The sequence below is a fragment of the Rattus norvegicus genome, chromosome 2 (assembly GCF_021556685.1).
Source record: "Rattus norvegicus strain SHRSP/BbbUtx chromosome 2, alternate assembly SHRSP_T2T, whole genome shotgun sequence".
In the NCBI taxonomy this organism is placed as follows: Eukaryota; Metazoa; Chordata; class Mammalia; order Rodentia; family Muridae; genus Rattus; species Rattus norvegicus.
The window spans coordinates 185,872,757-185,893,529 of record NC_141535.1 but is presented as its reverse complement, the minus strand read 5'-3'; the positions used below and the strand labels follow the sequence as shown (position 1 = coordinate 185,893,529).

General features: G+C 47.9%; 2 protein-coding genes across 2 annotated transcripts; one reads left to right on the top strand and one right to left on the bottom strand.

The window, feature by feature from the left end:
• Nucleotides 1-5,685: 5,685 nt before the first annotated feature.
• On the bottom strand, nt 5,686-6,283 carry H2ac18 (H2A clustered histone 18). The gene is given in 1 exon segment (NM_001315493.3): nt 5,686-6,283. A coding segment is annotated over 1 exon segment (393 nt). The 5' UTR covers nt 6,241-6,283; the 3' UTR covers nt 5,686-5,847.
• Nucleotides 6,284-12,789: 6,506 nt separating this feature from the next.
• Hist2h2aa2 (histone cluster 2 H2A family member A2) lies at nt 12,790-13,373 on the top strand. Its single transcript, NM_001408867.1, has one exon. It carries the CDS (start codon nt 12,862-12,864, stop codon nt 13,252-13,254), a length of 393 nt encoding a protein of 130 aa, NP_001395796.1. The 5' UTR covers nt 12,790-12,861; the 3' UTR covers nt 13,255-13,373.
• Nucleotides 13,374-20,773: the final 7,400 nt, after the last annotated feature.

Genomic DNA, 20,773 nt, shown 5'->3' with positions numbered 1-20,773 from the left:
AACTTGCCTTTGCCTGATTTCTAGTTTTATCTTTTTTAAAGATTAAATATATTATGTCTGTGAGGGTGGTGTGGGCACTTCCTATGGAGGCTAGAAGAGGGTGTCAGGTCTCCTGGAACTAGAGTCACAGGTGCCTATGAGCCACTTGGTGTGGGTGTTGGGGACCCAACTCTGGTCCTCTTCAGGAGCACGTTTAACAGCTGAGGCATCGCTCAAGCCCCGTGACTGATTGTGTATGAGCATTTCTTCCTATGTTATAATTTGTATTTCTTTTTTGTAATCAACCTTCCATTCATTATTCTCTTATCCTATTGACAGAAGAAAACCAGTCCCAGTGAGCATTCAGAATTTGGCCTAAAAGCCCCCAGAAATGAGAGCTCATTTCTTATGGTCACCAGCTGCAATCTCTCCTTTTATCCTACTGAATGAAACAGTTTTTCTATGAGTGGCGGTTTTACAATGTTCCTGGTGATTTTCTCTGTTAATACTGAGGCCATCAGTAACTTAAAATACATTTTATTTTCTCTCTCTCTCTCTGTGTACATGCTACATCCAGTGCAGGACTGGAGGTGAGAGGACAGCTTGCCGAAGTTGTTTTATTCATTCTACCACATGGGCTGAGGGATAGAAATCAGGTCACCAGGCCTGGCCGAGGTACCTTTAACCGCTATACCATTGTCACCACCTGTGAAACTCTTTAGCATTTAATGTAAAATGTAATTATAACTCTTGCAGGATTGTAACCTGTTAGCACATGATAACTTCCTCTTAGAAAATGAAAAGCAGTATTGTTTTAAAATGTCTTTTTCATGATATAGACTAGGATTGAGCACTTTGCACAGTTTGTTTCCCTTTTAGATCTATATAAATATATATCTGTATGAATATATATGAATACGCACACTAGGCAATGAAATGAATACTCTGCTGTAGTTTTAAGTCAGTCGAAATTGGTTATGGTTGATTCCAGGTTGCACTAAGATATACTGTAGGTCATGTAATATCTCATGGGTTGTTCTCTGAAACCATGAATCAGTACAAAAGAAAAGCAAAACACGAGATCCAGGCTTCATTGGCGCGCACAGTTTCTGTACATGTTCAGTACATGTACAGGAACAGTCCTCCCCTGTCTAGAAACTGGCATATTTCAAATTATCCACCAATTATTTTGTTATCATTGTTTTTCATAATCTAGTTATAACTAAGATTTACAATAATACTTGTGGTGGTTCTGTGAAACGAAGCAGGACCCACATTATTGTTAAGAATCCACACTGTGTTTAAGTCTCCATAGCTTCTAGAATAAGTCTCTCCTTGCTAAGCCTAATGTACTGCAAACCTTGTTTTTCAACCTCCCCTCAACTTGTAAGGTCATGTTTGCCTGCCCTTTCTTTGCCTTGGTAAACTCCTGACCCCGAGATACCTCATTACCCTTTGCCTTATGAAATTGTGTCTTTCCAGATACCTCGATGGCTCCCCTTCCACATGATGCATTTTTGAACTTATTTTATTGCCTCCTTTTTCTTTCTTTCTTTCTTTTTTTTTTTTCCTCTTTTTTTCAGAGCTGGGGACCAAACCCAGGGCCTTGCGCTTGCTAGCTCTACCACTGAGCTAAATCCCCAACCCCTATTGCCTCCTTTCTAATTGGCTAATTATCCCACAGCTGTTTTCTATCCAGTTCTCTACCCCACAGGCAGCTGTGAACCCTGAATCCCCCCCCCCCTTCTGTCCAGGTGCTAACAGCCAATTATCTCAACAGTTGTTTTCTATAAACCTTAGTCCTTCCCCATAAAAGGAACCCCTCCCAAAAGCCAATGAGGGGTTGTTCTCTGAACCCCCAATTTAGGATGAGGCAGTCGTCTGGCCAGTCCCTTGTGAATAAAACTTACTTAATCAAACAGTCATGGAAATGCTTTTTTCTCAGGGTCTAAAAATGAGTCCTTGTCAATTTGACTGAACTTGGAATAACCTGGGAGACACACCTCCAAGATGTTTGTGAGTTTGTTTTTAGACAAACTTAAGCGAGAAGGGGAGGTAAGCAGTACCATCCAATGGACTGGGGTCCCAGACAGAATTTTTAAAAAAGTGAGCTGAACACCAACAACTAGCTGTTTCTTGACTGTCGCCAAAATGTGATCAGCCTCCCCCCAACCCAGTCCACTGACTTTGCCTCACAGTATCACCCCTCCCCCCCCCCCCTTTTTTGAGACAGGGTCTGTGTTGCCCTGGCACTGTTTGAATTCACTATGTAATTCATGCTGGCCTCAAATTCAGAGACACCAGCACAAACACTCCACCCCACCCCCGACGCAGTCTCCTGGGTGCTAGGATAAAGGGTGTGCATCACCATGCCTGGCTTCCCTATCCCCTTTTAAACCAAAGTAACTCCATCTTCACTTGAATTGATTCCGAAAGCTATTTCCCACAGCAATAAGAATGCTGATGTTGGGCTGGAGAGATGGCTCAGCCGTTAAAGGCTAGGCTCACAACCAAAAATATAAGAATGCTGATGTTATTGGTATTAGTGATACCCTAGTACCAAGGATGCAGTGAAACCACCATACCAGCTCACTCCTGGGGCAGAGAGGTTTATTGGGGACCAAACTGCAAGACTATCTCTTGTGGGGTGGGGTGGGGAGCAGAGAGAAGAGCAAAAAGGTGGCAAAACAAGCAGATTTTATATGACTGTCAGCAGGGTCAGTCTCTGAGCTGATACAAACTGGATGGATTGGGAACCAGATGCTATTGCCTGAGGTAGCTGACCTTGGGGTGGATTAAGGGAGGTTCTTGCCAAATTAAGAGATTCTTGGCAAATAGAAATCTGCTTTTAGGTCTGTTTACCTACTAACAACTCTGTTTAACTGGCCAAAGTTCTGATTAGGACACTGTCACCAGCACTGCCATTTTGGGGGGGGGGGTCCACTCTGGACCTAACAGTTAAAGTTTTACACAGGTCGTGTAAATTGTAACTATCTCCATCCTTACAGCAAGGTATCTGGATACAATTCTATTCAGGTCAAAGAAAGGAGATCTCAGTCATTTTTTGTGGTCCCTTGCCCAGTTAAGAGTCTGGAGGTGGGTCCTGCCTCTCCATGAGCCTTCTATCCCAATTCACAGCAATGAGGTTCTTACTCCCTTCTCTCCACCTTCCCTCCTCTTTGCCACTCTCTAGACTTCACTTGCTGATACTTTGGGGAGGTCCCATCCACATCCCAAAGAAATATCTCTTCAGGACTGAATCCTTTGAGATACAAAAAGAGGGGCCTTTCTTTTTGCTATCAGCCCTCTGGAGCTCAGGAGGTGAGGGGTGAGAGGTGAGGGGTATCCCTTGCTGAATTCTCTTCATAGTTATTAGTACCCAAAGCAAGCTAAAGTCAGAGGTGAGGTGACTGTAGCAAAGAGCCCCTTGGGCTTCTCAGACGTTGCTTCTCAGCAATTTTCTGCTCCCTTGATTTGTGACCTGCGTCAAGGACCTCAGAAATTCTTGCCAGAATTCCAGCACAGAGCCACTCTTGCTCTGTATGTTCGAAGATTCCAAGAGATCTGGCTCCTTGAACCCAACAGCACATTCTAAAGCAAAGATGGACGAGGAAATCAGGTGCATCAGTAAACATTCCCTGCCCATTGTGGTGTTTCAGGAACTGCTTGGATGTTAATGCTATGAAGAATATTGCTGGCTCCCTGCTGAGGATGGGTAGATAGTGCAGGAGAGGAGGACCCAAAGAGGGGAAAGGGAAAACTTCAAGATGAATCTTGAGGCATGAGGGATTCTGGGAATTTGCAAAAGGGTTCTGCATGGAACGTGAAGACTTCACTTCCAGGTGCTGTATGCTGCAATCTGTTCAGCAGAGAGAATATGTAAATCCAGGAAGCCATGGAAAACCCCAAAGATGAGCTGTGTGTTCAATTTCTATCGGATTAAAGAATAATTGCTGTGGCTGAAATGATGGCTCAGAAAAGAGCATCTTTGTTGAGCCTAGAGTTCAATTCCCACTACTCACATGGCATATGGCATTCCCGACTCGTCCCAGGGAATCCGACACACACACACACAAAATGTACATCACCCTAGTTAACTAAACTGAACCCACCTCATAGTAGATAAGATTCAGTGCTAAAATTTAAACCCTGTTTTATCATCGTGGACATGAGTAACTCGCAAACAAGACAATAGCAAAACCTTTGAAGGTTACTGTGAACGCCTAATTGTCCCAAGAGCAGATGAATTAATACATGTAAGCAGTGGAGCACATTAGACTGCAAAGAGCAACCTAAGTGGTCTTGCTTGCCAACAGGCTTCTGTGACACTTGGGATCCTGCAACTTTACTAGGAAGGTGTTCATGAGAAAAAGTTTCATTACACAGTAACTCACAGGGGAGCAGAGGAAACTAAAGTCAAACAGCTCTTTCCGGGAAGGTGTAGTGTGGCTCTGAAAAGAGCCTTTGTGGGGGACAGGGAGAAGATAGAGAGCTCAAGCGCGCTCCCCGCGGATGCGACGGGCCAACTGGATGTCCTTGGGCATGATGGTGACGCGCTTGGCGTGGATGGCGCACAGGTTGGTGTCCTCGAACAGACCCACCAGGTAGGCCTCGCTCGCCTCCTGCAGCGCCATGACGGCCGAGCTCTGGAAGCGCAGGTCCGTCTTGAAGTCCTGCGCGATCTCGCGCACCAGGCGCTGGAACGGCAGCTTGCGGATCAGCAGCTCGGTCGACTTCTGGTAGCGCCGGATCTCCCGCAGCGCCACGGTGCCGGGCCGGTAGCGGTGCGGCTTCTTCACGCCGCCCGTGGCCGGGGCGCTCTTGCGGGCGGCCTTGGTGGCCAGCTGCTTGCGCGGGGCCTTGCCGCCGGTGGACTTGCGGGCGGTCTGCTTCGTACGGGCCATGGCGGAGACGGAAGTCACCAAGACGAGGAGCACACGGGGACTAGACCCAGGTCGCAGCCGACCGTCTTTATAGGACCAGTCTTCCCCCCCCACCACGGCGGGGCGGAGACAGCGACTTGAAACTCCCGCGCTGTCCGGTCATTGGCCCGGGCGTCACCCATCCCGCCTCGCCCATTGGCTTGGACCCGCCACTCCCCCTCCCCGCCCGCCCCCTTGTCCAGCCCCGCGGCTGGCTGACTCGCCAAGGTTCTGCGAGGGTGGAGCCCGGTCTGGTAGCTGCCCTTAGAGGGCGGGTCCCAGCGCTGCCCGAGGGAGGCTCGCGCGACCCCGCTCGCCGTCCAAAGTCCCAGGGCAGAACTCAGCTACTCAGCTAATGTTTCCCAGGCCCAGGCCCAGCCCCAGCCCCAGCCCCAGCCCGGTACCCAGGTCCCCATGATTCCTAGAGCTGGCCGCGCCCTATCCTCGAGGGACACGTCCTAGACTTGGCCCGAAGAACGAGGGGGGTGGGGGAAGAGGGGCGGCTGACTGCGACTTATATCGGGACTGGCCTAGACCTAGTTGAGTTCCGGTCCTGGGAAGGGAGAGGCCTTCGGTCAGGAAGAGTAGGTTGGTGGCGGGGTGCTGAGTGAGCGATACAGTGGAGGGGGACGGGGATAGTAGCAGGGTTATAGACGGCGCTAAGCGCTAAATGCTTGGGACAGTCGGTGAGGTCGCTGCCTCCACTCCGCCGAGGAAGGATACCAAAGAACAGCAACAGGCACTACCAGAGGGACCCAGGGGAAGAGTAGGGCACACGACATTCTTACTGTTGGGGAAGGGCCGGGAAAGGCCAAGAGACGGGTTACCGTGACACAACTCTTTATCTGATTCTGTGGGTGGCTCTGAAAAGAGCCGTTTTTTGAGAGTTCTCTGGGGGGGGGGGGGGAAGGGTTCGTAGAGACGCGGGCCGGTGCCAGCAGCCGCCTCACTTGCCCTTCGCCTTATGGTGGCTCTCCGTCTTCTTGGGCAGCAGCACGGCCTGGATGTTGGGCAGGACGCCGCCCTGCGCGATCGTCACTTTGCCCAGCAGCTTGTTGAGTTCTTCGTCGTTGCGGATGGCCAGCTGCAGGTGGCGCGGGATGATGCGGGTCTTCTTGTTGTCGCGGGCCGCGTTGCCCGCCAGCTCCAGGATCTCGGCGGTCAGGTACTCCAGCACCGCCGCCATGTATACCGGCGCGCCGGCGCCCACGCGCTCCGCGTAGTTGCCCTTGCGCAGCAGCCGGTGCACGCGACCCACTGGGAACTGCAGCCCGGCGCGGGACGACCGCGACTTGGCCTTGGCGCGGGCCTTGCCTCCTTGCTTGCCACGGCCGGACATCACGAGAGCGCAAACAGACGGACGGTCACAACCAGGAAACTGTGCGCCAACGCCGACGCCTCACCCTTTTATAGACAGACACCCGATTGTCCGCCCGACGCTCTCATTGGCCCACACGCGTCCTGGCGCCGCGGCCAATAGGAGCGCAGAGACAGAATCCTCTCATTTACATAAGCCCGGCTCCCTGGCCCCAGCGTCGCCTTGGAACGCGCGAATCACGACGCGCGTGCTCGGCGGCCTCATTTGCGTGCGGCCGTTGTTGCGACACTCAGCGGGTCGCCCGGCCTGCTCGCGCTCTCTGCTGGTCAGGAAGCTGGCGAAATGTGCCTTGCCTCCAAGAAGGCCTGAGTTAAGAACCTCCTTGTGTATGAGAAGGTTTTCCTTTTAGGAATGCTGGAAACTGCGTTTTTGATACCTAGGAAGTAAAGAGTAATTCCGATATCCTCTTTTTCCTTCTACTTGAAACAGTGTAAAACCTACTTGTTACATTTTAAACGTTTACCCGTAGGAGCCTCACTTAAATTCGTTACATTTAAATGTTATTTCCATACAACGGCAACAAAATTTCTCAATCCATCCACACCTGGGAGTGCTTGAAAAGACCAGATACAGTTTGCGGGGAGTTTACTCAAATTGCTTTTTTTTTTTTTTAACTTAGATTTGTATACAGTAATCGAAATAAGAATTAAACTGCTGCTGCTTTTGTCGATTTGACCTATGATAGCTACTCAGAAGCTCTGTTTAGGAGCCTTCCACGGTGTTTGGGTGTAGACTGGCAGTATTTTAGTATCTCATCAGTCATAACCGGAGAAATACATCCAGCATTTTTTAATCTCTGAAATGTGTGATAGGCTTTGTGAGCGATTCTAATGTGTGGCATTAAGAATCACAGATTAGACAGAGTGGGAGTTTAGCACTAGAAACAGGTATATTGTTACACAGTAGCATGGTCACATTGTTCTTGTATTTTACATTGTAACATATTGTGGAGATAGAATTCTAAGTCTGTGCAGGAATAGGTAAGAGTGTAACCACCAGGATTTTGGGTTGAATCTGGGTAGGCAGTGTTATTAGAATGGAGCACAGAGAAGCAATTTAAGGTCAGAAGACAAAGGTAGGGCAAGCATTCTGATTAAATTTAATAGTTTGATGTTCATGTTCATGTGTGGAATCACAAATTTGAGAGATGGATCAAGGGTTCAGCAAAGACTACATGATCCTGCATTTATGGACTGACTGAAAGCAGAACACAGAAATGATATTGTATCATCCTAAAGTATGCTATTGATCCTCATGTATTTGTCTTGAAATATAATTTGGTATGTCTTATTCCTCTAAAGAATGTTATAGCATTGACTTTTCTAATTCTATTTCTGTATTAGTACTTCATGTCTCAGGAAGCACTTTCCTCTCCAAGGCGCACACACTAAGGGTTGACCTTACTGATTTTAAAATCATTCCAGTCCCTTTCAGACATCTGTATCAATCTTACCATTTCAAAATGGCATACATAGATGGGACAGTGTAGAATGTTATTTAGGGGAAAGAAGTCTTTTGGCATCAAAAAGATGAGGTTGTTCCTTTGTTGTGAACAAAGATAATTGGCAGGAGTGGTGCCAGTTTCTTTTTCTGTTTCTGTGATAAATATTCTGATAATGAAAGTTGAAAGTTTGACTCATAGGTCCAGGTGCCATGATGGCAGGGAAGTCACAGCAGCAGGAGTTTGAGATAACGAGACATACTGCGTTCACAGTAGAGAGCGGAGAGTAGTAAGTAGTGCATGCTGGTGCTCAACTTCCTCTACGTTGTACAGTCAGAGGTCCCTGCCTCGGGCATGTTATTGTTCACAGTAGCCCGGCATTCCTAAGTCAATTATTAAAATCTAAATAATCCGTTTGTCAAGTTGGCAGTTGAGATGAACGATTACACACTAAGAGAATTGATCCATTCTGAGTTCAGCTAGCTTTGGGGTCTTGCTATTAACTTTAAACTCCCAATTAAGGCAGTTTGTCTGCTATAATCATGCTTAGTTTGAACTTTGAAAGATGTCAAGAAATAATTTCCTGAAATAAAAGTGTGAACCTTTGTATTTATTATTTTATATGTGTGAGTGCTTACCTATCTGTCTGTGCATCACAATGCATTCCTGGTGCCCTTAGGGACCAGAAGAGTTGGATCCCTGCAGCTGGAGGCTAGTCAGCCAACCATGAACTAAAGAAATGCTGATACAGTGCAAGAGCAGCAAGTGCAGTTATAGCCTGAGCAATCTCTCCAGTCTTGAACTTCTATATGGACTGATGCTATACAAGTCAAAATAGGTTGATAAGGAAAAATAGAGGCTCCCAACTACACATTTGGGCCAAATCTGCAAATATTAAAAATCATTTGATCAGGTCCAAAGATTAATATTTCCACAACAGAAAAGTTTGAACTTCTTTTACAAATTTCAATAGTCTTAGTCAGGGTTTCTATTCCTACACAAACATCATGACCAAGAAGCAAGTTGGGGAGGAAAGAGTTTATTCAGCTTACACTTCCACATTGCTGCTCATCACCAAAGGAAGTCAGAACTGGAACTCACACAGGGTAGGAACCTGGAGGCAGGAGTGGATGCAGAAGCCATGAAGGAGGGGTTGGGGATTTAGCTCAGTGGTAGAGCGCTTGCCTAGCAAGCACAAGGCCCTGGGTTCGGTCCCCAGCTCCGAAAAAAAGAAGAAAAAAAAAAAAAAAAAAAAAAAGAAGCCATGAAGGAATGCTGCTTACTGGCTTGCTTCTTCTGGCTTGCTCAACTTGCTTTCTTATAGAACCCAGGACTATGAGCCCAGGGATGGCACCACCCACAAAGGCCTTCCCCCGTTGATCACTAATTGAGAAAATGCCTCACAGCTGGATCTCAAGGAAGGCTCCTTTCTCTGGTAACTCCAGCTTGTGTCAAGTTCACACACAAACCCAACCAACCATTACAATAATTAGGATTTTTAGCAGTTGTATTCATAAGACTGCCATAGTAAGGTACCATGCTGTTTTTTCATAGTCACATAGGCTAAGAGAACAGGCTATGAGGGTATATATAGGTTTGACCTCACTTCTGGCTGGTTTTGTCAATTTTACACAAACTAGAGTCATCACAGAGAAGCTTCAGTTGAAGAACTGTGTCCCTCAGATCCAACTGTAAGGTATTTTCTTCAAGTAGCAATTGATGGGGGAGGGCCCAGCCCATTGTGGGTTGTACCATCCCTGGGCTGGAGTCCTGGGTTCTATAAGAGTGCAGACTGAGCAAGCCAGTAAGCAGCAGCACTTCTCCATGGCCTCTGAATCAGCTCCTGTCTCCAAGTTCCAACTCTGCTTGAGGGCCTGTCCTGTCTTCCTCCAATGATCTGGAAATGTAAGTCAAATAAACCTTTTCCTCCCTAATTTGCTTTTTGGTCATGCTGTTTTTGCTGAAGAACTAGAAACCCTAACTAAGATAACATCAACACATCTTTTGTGTGGATACAGCTCAAGTTGGTGGCTCTGGTAGGTTATGTGTAGTATAATTTTTTTTTTAACCCATCAGTACATAAATGAGGAAAGGGACTTACTTGTCTATTCAATTCTGAGAGATTATCCTGGATTAACTTCTGAACAAACCCCAAATATAATTCCCAAAGCAGGGCTGGGGATTTAGCTCAGTGGTAGAGCGCTTACCTAGGAAGCGCTAGGCCCTGGGTTCGGTCCCCAGCTCCGAAAAAAAAGAACCAAAAAAATAATAATAATTCCCAAAGCCCTGGGCAGAGATAGTCAAAAAGGTTTTAAAAAAGTAGTAGCAGGCATGCACACAGACCCAGAATCCTGAAGGAGGCTCTAATGCCACTGAAGAAATGAACTTGCTAGTGAGATGTGAACAAGCAGGCAAGGAGCATGTCCTTCATATAGGCTGCCCTCAAGAAGTGTGGCCGGATTTAACATGGATCTACCCACTTCAAATGATTTAATTAAGAAAACGCCTCAGAGGTATTCACAGTCCCTTGAGTTTTAACTAATTCCAGATGTAGTCAAGTTGACAACGAAGAACAACCATCACAACATCTATTTCAAAACTACGTTTGCTAACTAGCACTCTTTTCAAGAGTGTTTGCCTGGAAAACAAACAAAACCAAAACCAGCCCCCACGACACACACAGACAAAATAAAATAAAAATTGTTATAATATAGGAGTTATATTCGGTAAAACACACTATGATGCAATGTCACATTTACTAAGCTATGGTTCAAAGCACACATTTATACATTCTAAATATGCTAAACATATCTAATGAAGGCATACTGACTTTCACTGACACTTGATATATTAGGTGAAAGATGTGGATTTTGGCTAAAGTGCAAGAATTAAGTGTACTTGCTAAAATAAATGCAGTTTCAAGAGCTGCAGAAATCTGAATGCAACTGGAGCTGCCACATTTCACTGTGTAAATGGCCACCTGAGCCTCCACGTTCTGCCACTGACTGCTTCTTCAGAATTTTTCTAGGGTCTCCCCTCCAAATGCATTCTCCCCATTCCAAGGTATTTTCCTATATATAGTTATCAACTTATTTCCAAGGTTTGTTCCTTCACCTAATAGGACAATGATATCAGTACTGTCAACACAGCCTTTCACTTCAGCCCTGTTCCACAAAGCCAAAACTTGTAAACCTATGCCAGTGTCCTTATAGTATGCAACCGTGAACACATAGCCAAAGGTTTGAGGGTAACAGCTTGGGCTGTAGACCCCCTAAGGTAAGACTCAACCACTCATCCCAATGAAAGAAAAAATCCGAGTAGAGATTTAGTCAAGAAGCTATATTGGAGAGAGGAAGACATACAGGTCCAGCAACCCCCAAGTCTATCTTCAGATATCGACAGAGCTTTAAGCCTTAAGTAGAGGAGAAACCTGGCTAGGCAAGATGTTAGTAAAATTAAGGAATCCTAGTAGATAGATGCTTGGTCTCCTTGGTTAGTGCTATGGTTTGATCCTGTAAGGTGGGAAGTCCATTTGCTGTCATATGGGAAGGCATCACTCTGTCTCTCAATTCTAACTCTAGGCTGTGGCATTGACTTCATGGATAATGGCCCTCATGATACAAGAGAAAGGTAAGACAATGACTTATCTCTGCCTTTAGCCAAAAGGAGAGATGCCAGACTTTCAGTCTGCTGTCAGTTACCCTGTTTATTTTTTCAGAACAGCCTGCTTCTTTAGGGACAAGGTTTGTTAGCACCGTGGGGAGTCAAACCACCTTCTATACAGCACTTCTATGCCCGTGGGTAGATACTTGTTTAGGAAATTCCCTGGGAGTTAATTATACAAGAGCCTGGCTCAAGTGAATCTTTCTATTGAATTGTTATAAGCATGTGGTTACTTGGAGCAGAAATACCCAAGGTAACCTGGGCCCCGATCTACAGGTAGGGACTCTGTGGGAGAAGTGCAATGACACCATGGAAGCAGCAATGTGACAGGGGCCAAAGCAGAAGGCAGAGCTGACTCTGAAGAGCAGCAGAGGCCGGTGGGAGACACTGCAGAGAAGCGGACCGCTGGCAAAACCGAAACTAAGGCAAACAGAGAACAAGGAACAATATTTGTGTGGGTAAGCAATTCAACAATTCTGGCTGAATTTCTTGTGTGGTGCTTAAGACTTCATCCATAACTAGGAAAGTGCTGTACCATCGACCTACATCCCAGGATATGCCAAACCACGACATAGGATACAATCAACGCCAATAAAAGACTTCAATCTTTAACAAGCGGTGAGAAACTACGTCTTAAATCTTGTGACCTGAAAGTTTAGTCAAGGTGTGTAAACCGAAAGCTGCAACTAAAAAGTAACCAAAGATTTAAATTTGGCGTGTTTTAAAAGCAATTTTAGACCCTAAAGACAAGTTACTTCACAGACGCCCCCTATGCTGATACTTTAATAAAAGGACTAATACTTTCCTCCATTCTGACAATATATTAGGATAAATTTAATGTCACTCCCCCGCAAAGTTTACAGATACCTCTCCAAACTTCTCACTCAAGGGCACACATGTAACTCCAGTAGAAATGATTTCTAACATAAATGGGAGGAAGGAGGAGAAAAAGAAAAAACCCAAACCAAAATACAGCATCTCTCTCATGGGCGGGTGGTTCCGCACAGTAAAAGGCAAAGGCCGCCTGACTCTGCTGCGACGCCTCGCCCGGTAGGCGCACAAACATGCCGCTGAGGAAAATCTCACAGCCTGGGTCGCTAACCTAAACCTGGCACACCACTCCCAGTAGCCGCGTTTACGCGTGCTGCCGGCCCTCATGGGGCCAATTCCAGACCAGCAGAGAGCGCGAGCAGGCCGGGCGACCCGCTGAGTGTCGCAACAACGGCCGCACGCAAATGAGGCCGCCGAGCACGCGCGTCGTGATTCGCGCGTTCCAAGGCGACGCTGGGGCCAGGGAGCCGGGCTTATGTAAATGAGAGGATTCTGTCTCTGCGCTCCTATTGGCCGCGGCGCCAGGACGCGTGTGGGCCAATGAGAGCGTCGGGCGGACAATCGGGTGTCTGTCTATAAAAGGGTGAGGCGTCGGCGTTGGCGCACAGTTTCCTGGTTGTGACCGTCCGTCTGTTTGCGCTCTCGTGATGTCCGGCCGTGGCAAGCAAGGAGGCAAGGCCCGCGCCAAGGCCAAGTCGCGGTCGTCCCGCGCCGGGCTGCAGTTCCCAGTGGGTCGCGTGCACCGGCTGCTGCGCAAGGGCAACTACGCGGAGCGCGTGGGCGCCGGCGCGCCGGTATACATGGCGGCGGTGCTGGAGTACCTGACCGCCGAGATCCTGGAGCTGGCGGGCAACGCGGCCCGCGACAACAAGAAGACCCGCATCATCCCGCGCCACCTGCAGCTGGCCATCCGCAACGACGAAGAACTCAACAAGCTGCTGGGCAAAGTGACGATCGCGCAGGGCGGCGTCCTGCCCAACATCCAGGCCGTGCTGCTGCCCAAGAAGACGGAGAGCCACCATAAGGCGAAGGGCAAGTGAGGCGGCTGCTGGCACCGGCCCGCGTCTCTACGAACCCTTCCCCCCCCCCCCCAGAGAACTCTCAAAAAACGGCTCTTTTCAGAGCCACCCACAGAATCAGATAAAGAGTTGTGTCACGGTAACCCGTCTCTTGGCCTTTCCCGGCCCTTCCCCAACAGTAAGAATGTCGTGTGCCCTACTCTTCCCCTGGGTCCCTCTGGTAGTGCCTGTTGCTGTTCTTTGGTATCCTTCCTCGGCGGAGTGGAGGCAGCGACCTCACCGACTGTCCCAAGCATTTAGCGCTTAGCGCCGTCTATAACCCTGCTACTATCCCCGTCCCCCTCCACTGTATCGCTCACTCAGCACCCCGCCACCAACCTACTCTTCCTGACCGAAGGCCTCTCCCTTCCCAGGACCGGAACTCAACTAGGTCTAGGCCAGTCCCGATATAAGTCGCAGTCAGCCGCCCCTCTTCCCCCACCCCCCTCGTTCTTCGGGCCAAGTCTAGGACGTGTCCCTCGAGGATAGGGCGCGGCCAGCTCTAGGAATCATGGGGACCTGGGTACCGGGCTGGGGCTGGGGCTGGGGCTGGGCCTGGGCCTGGGAAACATTAGCTGAGTAGCTGAGTTCTGCCCTGGGACTTTGGACGGCGAGCGGGGTCGCGCGAGCCTCCCTCGGGCAGCGCTGGGACCCGCCCTCTAAGGGCAGCTACCAGACCGGGCTCCACCCTCGCAGAACCTTGGCGAGTCAGCCAGCCGCGGGGCTGGACAAGGGGGCGGGCGGGGAGGGGGAGTGGCGGGTCCAAGCCAATGGGCGAGGCGGGATGGGTGACGCCCGGGCCAATGACCGGACAGCGCGGGAGTTTCAAGTCGCTGTCTCCGCCCCGCCGTGGTGGGGGGGGAAGACTGGTCCTATAAAGACGGTCGGCTGCGACCTGGGTCTAGTCCCCGTGTGCTCCTCGTCTTGGTGACTTCCGTCTCCGCCATGGCCCGTACGAAGCAGACCGCCCGCAAGTCCACCGGCGGCAAGGCCCCGCGCAAGCAGCTGGCCACCAAGGCCGCCCGCAAGAGCGCCCCGGCCACGGGCGGCGTGAAGAAGCCGCACCGCTACCGGCCCGGCACCGTGGCGCTGCGGGAGATCCGGCGCTACCAGAAGTCGACCGAGCTGCTGATCCGCAAGCTGCCGTTCCAGCGCCTGGTGCGCGAGATCGCGCAGGACTTCAAGACGGACCTGCGCTTCCAGAGCTCGGCCGTCATGGCGCTGCAGGAGGCGAGCGAGGCCTACCTGGTGGGTCTGTTCGAGGACACCAACCTGTGCGCCATCCACGCCAAGCGCGTCACCATCATGCCCAAGGACATCCAGTTGGCCCGTCGCATCCGCGGGGAGCGCGCTTGAGCTCTCTATCTTCTCCCTGTCCCCCACAAAGGCTCTTTTCAGAGCCACTACACCTTCCCGGAAAGAGCTGTTTACAACTCTTGCTCGGATTTTTTTCGCCCCTTGAGCGGGTTAGCCAGTGTAAAAACCTGTTTGCCTTATAGTGTTATAACACTGGTAGAGCTAGCTGCATAATGGATGCTTCCAAGGGAGGTTTGCGGAGCTTAGTTTAGGGTAGTTTTTTGGAAGTTTGTTGCAGTCCTATTCCTAGACCCCTGGTGCACCCAGCAGCTCAGTCTAAGCGCATGGTTTGTCACATGGTGGATACTATGTAACTCTGGCCCAGAGGGGGCCTGGAAATAACTGACCGCTCATAATTACCTCACTAAACTAGAGGGCTGTAGTGTAATTGTTGCTCCCTTTTCTGATGGGTAGTGTCCGGGAGCTGACTGCTCATAATCGGTAAGTGGACTATTCTGAGTCATACCCAGTGACACTCCTTCCTCTAACACTTGACTAGAAGACCTAACTACTATAATACATTCAGACCTGCTAGTAATAAATTCAGCATTTATTACTATCATCTGGTTCTGTGGCAGCCAGTTACTTTCTCTTCCCATTTAATTTACTTCAAAATACCAACCGAACTGTGCTTTCCCCCAAAATAGGCTGACACCTTTCTCGACAGAAACACTGGATATCAAAGAGGAATCTGTTTGCAATTCCTTGACATGAGGACAATCTTCTGCGGGTAGATGTTGGACCTGAGACTCAAAGACCACAGCAAATTCCTCATGATCACTCTCAGGGACCTTCCCTCTTGTCTTCTGACTGAAACTTCCAGAGAGCAGGCTTGAGATTGAAACTAGGGCAGATTTAAAAGCAAAATACCAACCAATTTAAATAAGAGAGATCTGGATGATGATAGCCTGAGTGTCACGTTCCAAGCAGCCGGGTCTCCCCCCCCCCCCCCCCCCATAGTAGGAACAGCTATGGCTGCCCTTTACTCTTCTTAAGGGTCACTTTATTCTCTTTTACGACTTGTGAGTGCTCACTGGTCAAACTTCAAGATGTGGGAGAGAATGGAAAATGGGAAGGAAGGGGGCGGTTTACACTGGGCAAGGCAAGACCTGTCCTCTCTGACTGGTGTTGGGGGGAGGAAATCTCAGTTAATCTCTGGTTTCTTATCAAAGGTAAGCCTTTGATGTCAGTTACTTGCCTGCCTCAGTCTCTCTTCCAGGGCTGAGTTGTGCACTCACTTTAGTGAGTTAAGTCAGGTTCTCCTCTAAGCTGCCCTAAGTCTGGTCTCTCAAAGGGGAAGAAAACCAGCTGTCAGTGCAAATCAGTGTCCAGAAAAAAACAGATTATTTGACCAAACTCCTCTCACCTAGCCTGGAACCAGGCCTCTCCAGGACACTGCTGCCTAACACAGTAGCAACCTTAGGGACAACACACACAAACCTTTAAAAGAACATTCCCAGTCTCAGGTGTTTCCGGGAAACAGCCACACAACTGGCATTCTTAACGGATTGGGGTTTTTTATACAGCTGATATGGAGTGAGGCTGAAAGAGGCTCTTAAGAAATACAGTTAAACAGATGTGGTAACTTGGCCATTTGGAGAATGCAAGACAAAGGAGCTTCAGGCCTGAGGAACACTTCCCAATCCATGTATCACAACCATTCTTTTGGGGGCCAAATGGATTTCACAGGGGTTGCCCAAGACTATCAGAAAACACAGAGATTTACATTATGATTCATAACAGTAGCAATTTTACAGTTATGAAGTAGCAACAAAAATAATTTTATGGTTAGAGGTCACCACAACATGAGGAACTGCATTAAAGGGCTGCATTAGGATGGTTGAGAACCAGTGAGCTAGAATAACAATAGATTTGAGCAAGGCAGAAAGTGATTCAGAGAAAAGCAATTGTTTCTAGAACCAAGAAGATATACCAAGTCCCTCCTGACACAGAAACTGAGATTCCTTGTGTCTAGAGAACACTATTCTGGGAGTTGGGAATTTTAACAAATTCACTGAAGTGGCTCAGCCAGACATATTTGCTCTCAGCAGATGGTTAAAGGGATAACAGAAGGCAGCAGACTGGATGAAATCTACCCAGGCATTAGAAGAGAAGCGAGAGATATGGCTCAGCAGTTAAGAGCACATACTGTCCGTGTGGAGAGTCTGACATCAGTTCCCAACATGCGTGTCAGACATTTCACACCCATAACTCTAGCTTCTGGGAACCTGACACACTCTTCTGGTCTCTGTAGCACCTTCATTCACACACACACACACACACACACACACACACACACACACACAACAAAGGTTTAAGTACTCAGTCCACATTAAAAAAACAAAACAAAACAAAACAAAAAAAACCAATGGGAGAATTCCTAAACTAAGAAGGATAGCTGGAGAGAGGTGAGGGAAGATGGCTGAAGGAGGCAAAGGTGGTATCAGTCACATCATGCACAGACCCTGGGAAACGAGAATAGCATGGTTCTTAATCTCCGTGTCTGCCAACTGTTGAATTATAATCACAACAACCTTACAAATCAGACAAGGAAGCCTCTGAGTACTTTGCCCAATATCCCATGACTAGTAAGGACAGAGTATTAGAGTGATCCCAAAGTTAACATACATAAGGAGAACACCTTTCTACAGTCCACACTGGAAGCTCAGAAGGGAAGTGACAAAACATGCCGTGCTGAGAGCTTACGTGCCTCTGCTTCAGTTGACAATCTGCTTCTCAGCTCAACTCCAGAAACATGTAGGGTAGAGACTCCTCCACTCAATGCCAGGGGTGTTTGTCACTCCCACGCTTTAAAATCTTCCCAGGTTCTCTTTACAATGGCATCTACTCCGTGTGCTAAGGTGCAGAGAATCAGAAACTCAGTGGACAGCATATGTTCTCAAGTCCCGGCTCTGCCTCCCACCACTGCATACCTTTGGCAGAAGCTGAGTCTTGCCAGATCCTCATCTCTAAAGTGGAGATAAGTGGAGTGACCAATGGTGTGTGGAGGTCATTAAGGAAGTAATTTCCATAATGACAAATAGGTGTGACATCCCAAACGAACAATATAAAACATATCACTGTTGTTAAATATTCAAAAAATGAAGTTACAAAGGTATGCTTCACTTCTGACCAAAACTGCACAATTGCCACCCCTCCATCCTCCACCCTGACTCCCTACTCTGGCCTTTGACTAGGTAAATTCATAATGTATTCACCTTTGAAAGCAAAATCCACATCTCAACTTGAATGAATGATATTTAATTCTGGAGTCATTTTGAACAACTACAGCCCGGGAACATGGAATTAGGTTATCCCAAATGCCATATAACGAATCTGATTCGTGAAGTTCTATAGTTTTACAGAACAAATAATGTCATAAATCAAGGCAAGTTGAAATACATTGAGGCGGTTATAGGAAATGGTGACGTTTTCTATAGATCCAAGACACTCTGATGGCAATCTTCCCTTTTGGGTTGATAGAAGCCAGTGGTCTGCTAAGTCAACAGATCTCTTCCAAAGGTTTTTTTATCTACTAGTCAGAAGATGCTAGTTCTGACACAGAGGTGGGCAAGGAACAGCTGTCCCGGAGGCTAATGATAGGTCAAGACATGGTAACAGTCTCTGGGTCTGTGACATTCCAACTTTTCCAAAGTACTCCAATTCTGATCAGTCAGATTCTGCAGACACAGCTCCTTTCCAGGATTTCTTGTTCACACATCTGTTGACACAGCTTCGGCCTGGCCTGGTCAAGGTCTACAATTTCCAACTAGGCCCATGACTTGGTGAAATCTTTCTGTATGCTCGAATCTCTTTATCTCCCTGATAGGCTGACTTTGTAATCATCCTATGAACTACCTCCTGGTAACATATCCCTGAGAAGCTTACGTCATATGTCCCGTTCCCTCCACCACTTACATGGATGGCACTGAAAGTCAACAGCATTCTCAGTCCACGAAAGCATGGCTTCTGTCTTATCATCTTCTCCTGTACTAAGTCACCTGTCCTGCCAGATCCTAATTCCTCCAGGGTGAGCGTTTCAGCAGATCAGCATCCTGGGCATGCTTGGGACACAGTAGGTGGTCAGGGAAACACATGGCAAAAGACCCATTCCCACTAGTTTCAACTCTAACCCAGAAGGCAACCAAATGCAAGTGCCTCTCTGCTCTCACGAATTTGGAGTCCAGGAAAGAATTTCTTCCAGGGTGGCCCTGCAAGGATTATAGCGTTGGCCTGGCCTGGCTGCCTTGACAAGAGGCTGGGCTCCTGAGGCAGAGAAACAGTCAGGCTACTGTGCTTCTCTGTATGTTCCCTTAGGAAGCATGGAACCTGGCAGGACAATTGGTCTTGGACATCAATCTCGTGGACCCTGTATAGCTTACAAACACTGTATCCTGGCAACTACAATTATATTGATCCTGACAACTGCCACTATATGCTGTTTCTGATAAGAGATAAAAAGTCTGATTGCTCTCAATAGAATTGTCTCAGCTGGACATCCACCCATCCTGGTTTAATTCCTTGTGGCCGTCCATATCAAGTATCCTTGGCCTAGTAAGTAAGTGCTGGCTTTTTCATCGCCCAAGATCAGGAGAGGCAGTAGCTGCCTTGGGGTGGTATGCTTTACCCATAAGTAGTTAAAGTACACGTTGTGGCCTTAGCTGAGGGCACAGTTCTAACTAGCACCCACCTCAGTGGGATCCTAGATTGAAGGGCAGTGCTCTAGGAAGGGGTACTCATTTGGAGTGGACTGAAAACTACCCCCATCCCCTTTTCAAAACCCAAATTCAACCATATGTCAGTATCTGGAATATATAGACACCAGCCTACACAGCTAAGAGGGTTTGTAATGTGAATAAATGAAGGGCCTTGAGGTGGGAACTTACCCTGGATCATCAGACTGGGCCCTACATGTGATTTCAAAAGTTCTTATTAGAGGAGGCACGAGGGCCAATGGCAGAGAGGACAGCCGCAGGCAGAGCCTGGAGTATTGTATCCAGGAGCCTGAAGCTGCCTGTGGTTCCCAGCTGCAGAGCCTGAACCTGCCTGTGGTTTCAGTTTCTCAAGAGATCGCTGTTCTTGTAGGTGCTGCTGAGCCTGTAGATGGTATGTCGTCTCCCCAGCCATGGACCTCCATATGTGTGCTCAGACCCACTCCAGGCAGCACGGCCAAAACTGACTTTACGATGGGCCCATGACGACCAGAGCGGCATCCGGCTTGTACATCGAGGAAAGCTCACACCGCTTGCCAAAAGGATCCTGGAGTCATTTTCTCTAGGGCTGCAACCAAGTACTATAAATAACATTAATGTACTTCTTCATAATGTACTGACTAGTTTTATGTCAACTTTGACATAAGCTATAGTTATCTGAAAGGAGGAAATCTCAGTTTTGTTTTTTTTTTTTTAAATTACTCCATAAAATCTACTGTAGGGTATTTTCTGAATTAGTGATTGATGGGGTGGACCCAGCCCCTTGTGAGTGGTGCTGAAAGATCCCCGTTCGATATTAGTGCAGCCATTTCTTAAGAATAAGAATCTTTTTTTTTTTTTTTCGGAGCTGGGGACCGAACCCAGGGCCTTGCGCTTGCTAGGCAAGCGCTCCATCACTGAGCTAAATCCCCAACCCCAAGAATGAGAATCTTTTAAGCTGGCCCTTGCTTAGCCCCTAGACGTTAGACAATAGACCAGAAAGTAAAGAAAGCATATTCCCACCCACTCTCTAGGAAGCTGCCCGACCATAAGAACAGATGGTATAGATCATATTTACTGCAGGGCAATTACAAGGCAGGAAACATTTCCGGGAAGCTGACTGACCACTATAGATTGTGCCCCAGAATGAGAAAACCTATATCAAGTTAGTTGTCCTTGGTACTGACATAGCTGTGCTGACATAGCTATAGCCTTGTCCTGGGAACTCCAGGAGAGAAACATCTGCCAAATCAGATATCCTTGGTCTTTGTCCTGGGAACCCCAGGATGAGAAAACATATATCAAGTCAGACATCCTTGGTACTGAAATGGCTGCGTTGATATGGTTACAGCCTTGTCCCAGGAACTCCAGGACGAGAAACATCTGCCTAGTCAGTTATCCTTGGCACCGAAATAGCTGAGCCAATGAAACTGTAATCTTAAATGACTATTTAA

Bases quoted from the DNA above. Each gene is read 5' to 3' on its own strand.
- Hist2h2aa2 (NM_001408867.1), top strand. From the start codon at position 12,862: ATGTCCGGCCGTGGCAAGCAAGGAGGCAAGGCCCGCGCCAAGGCCAAG.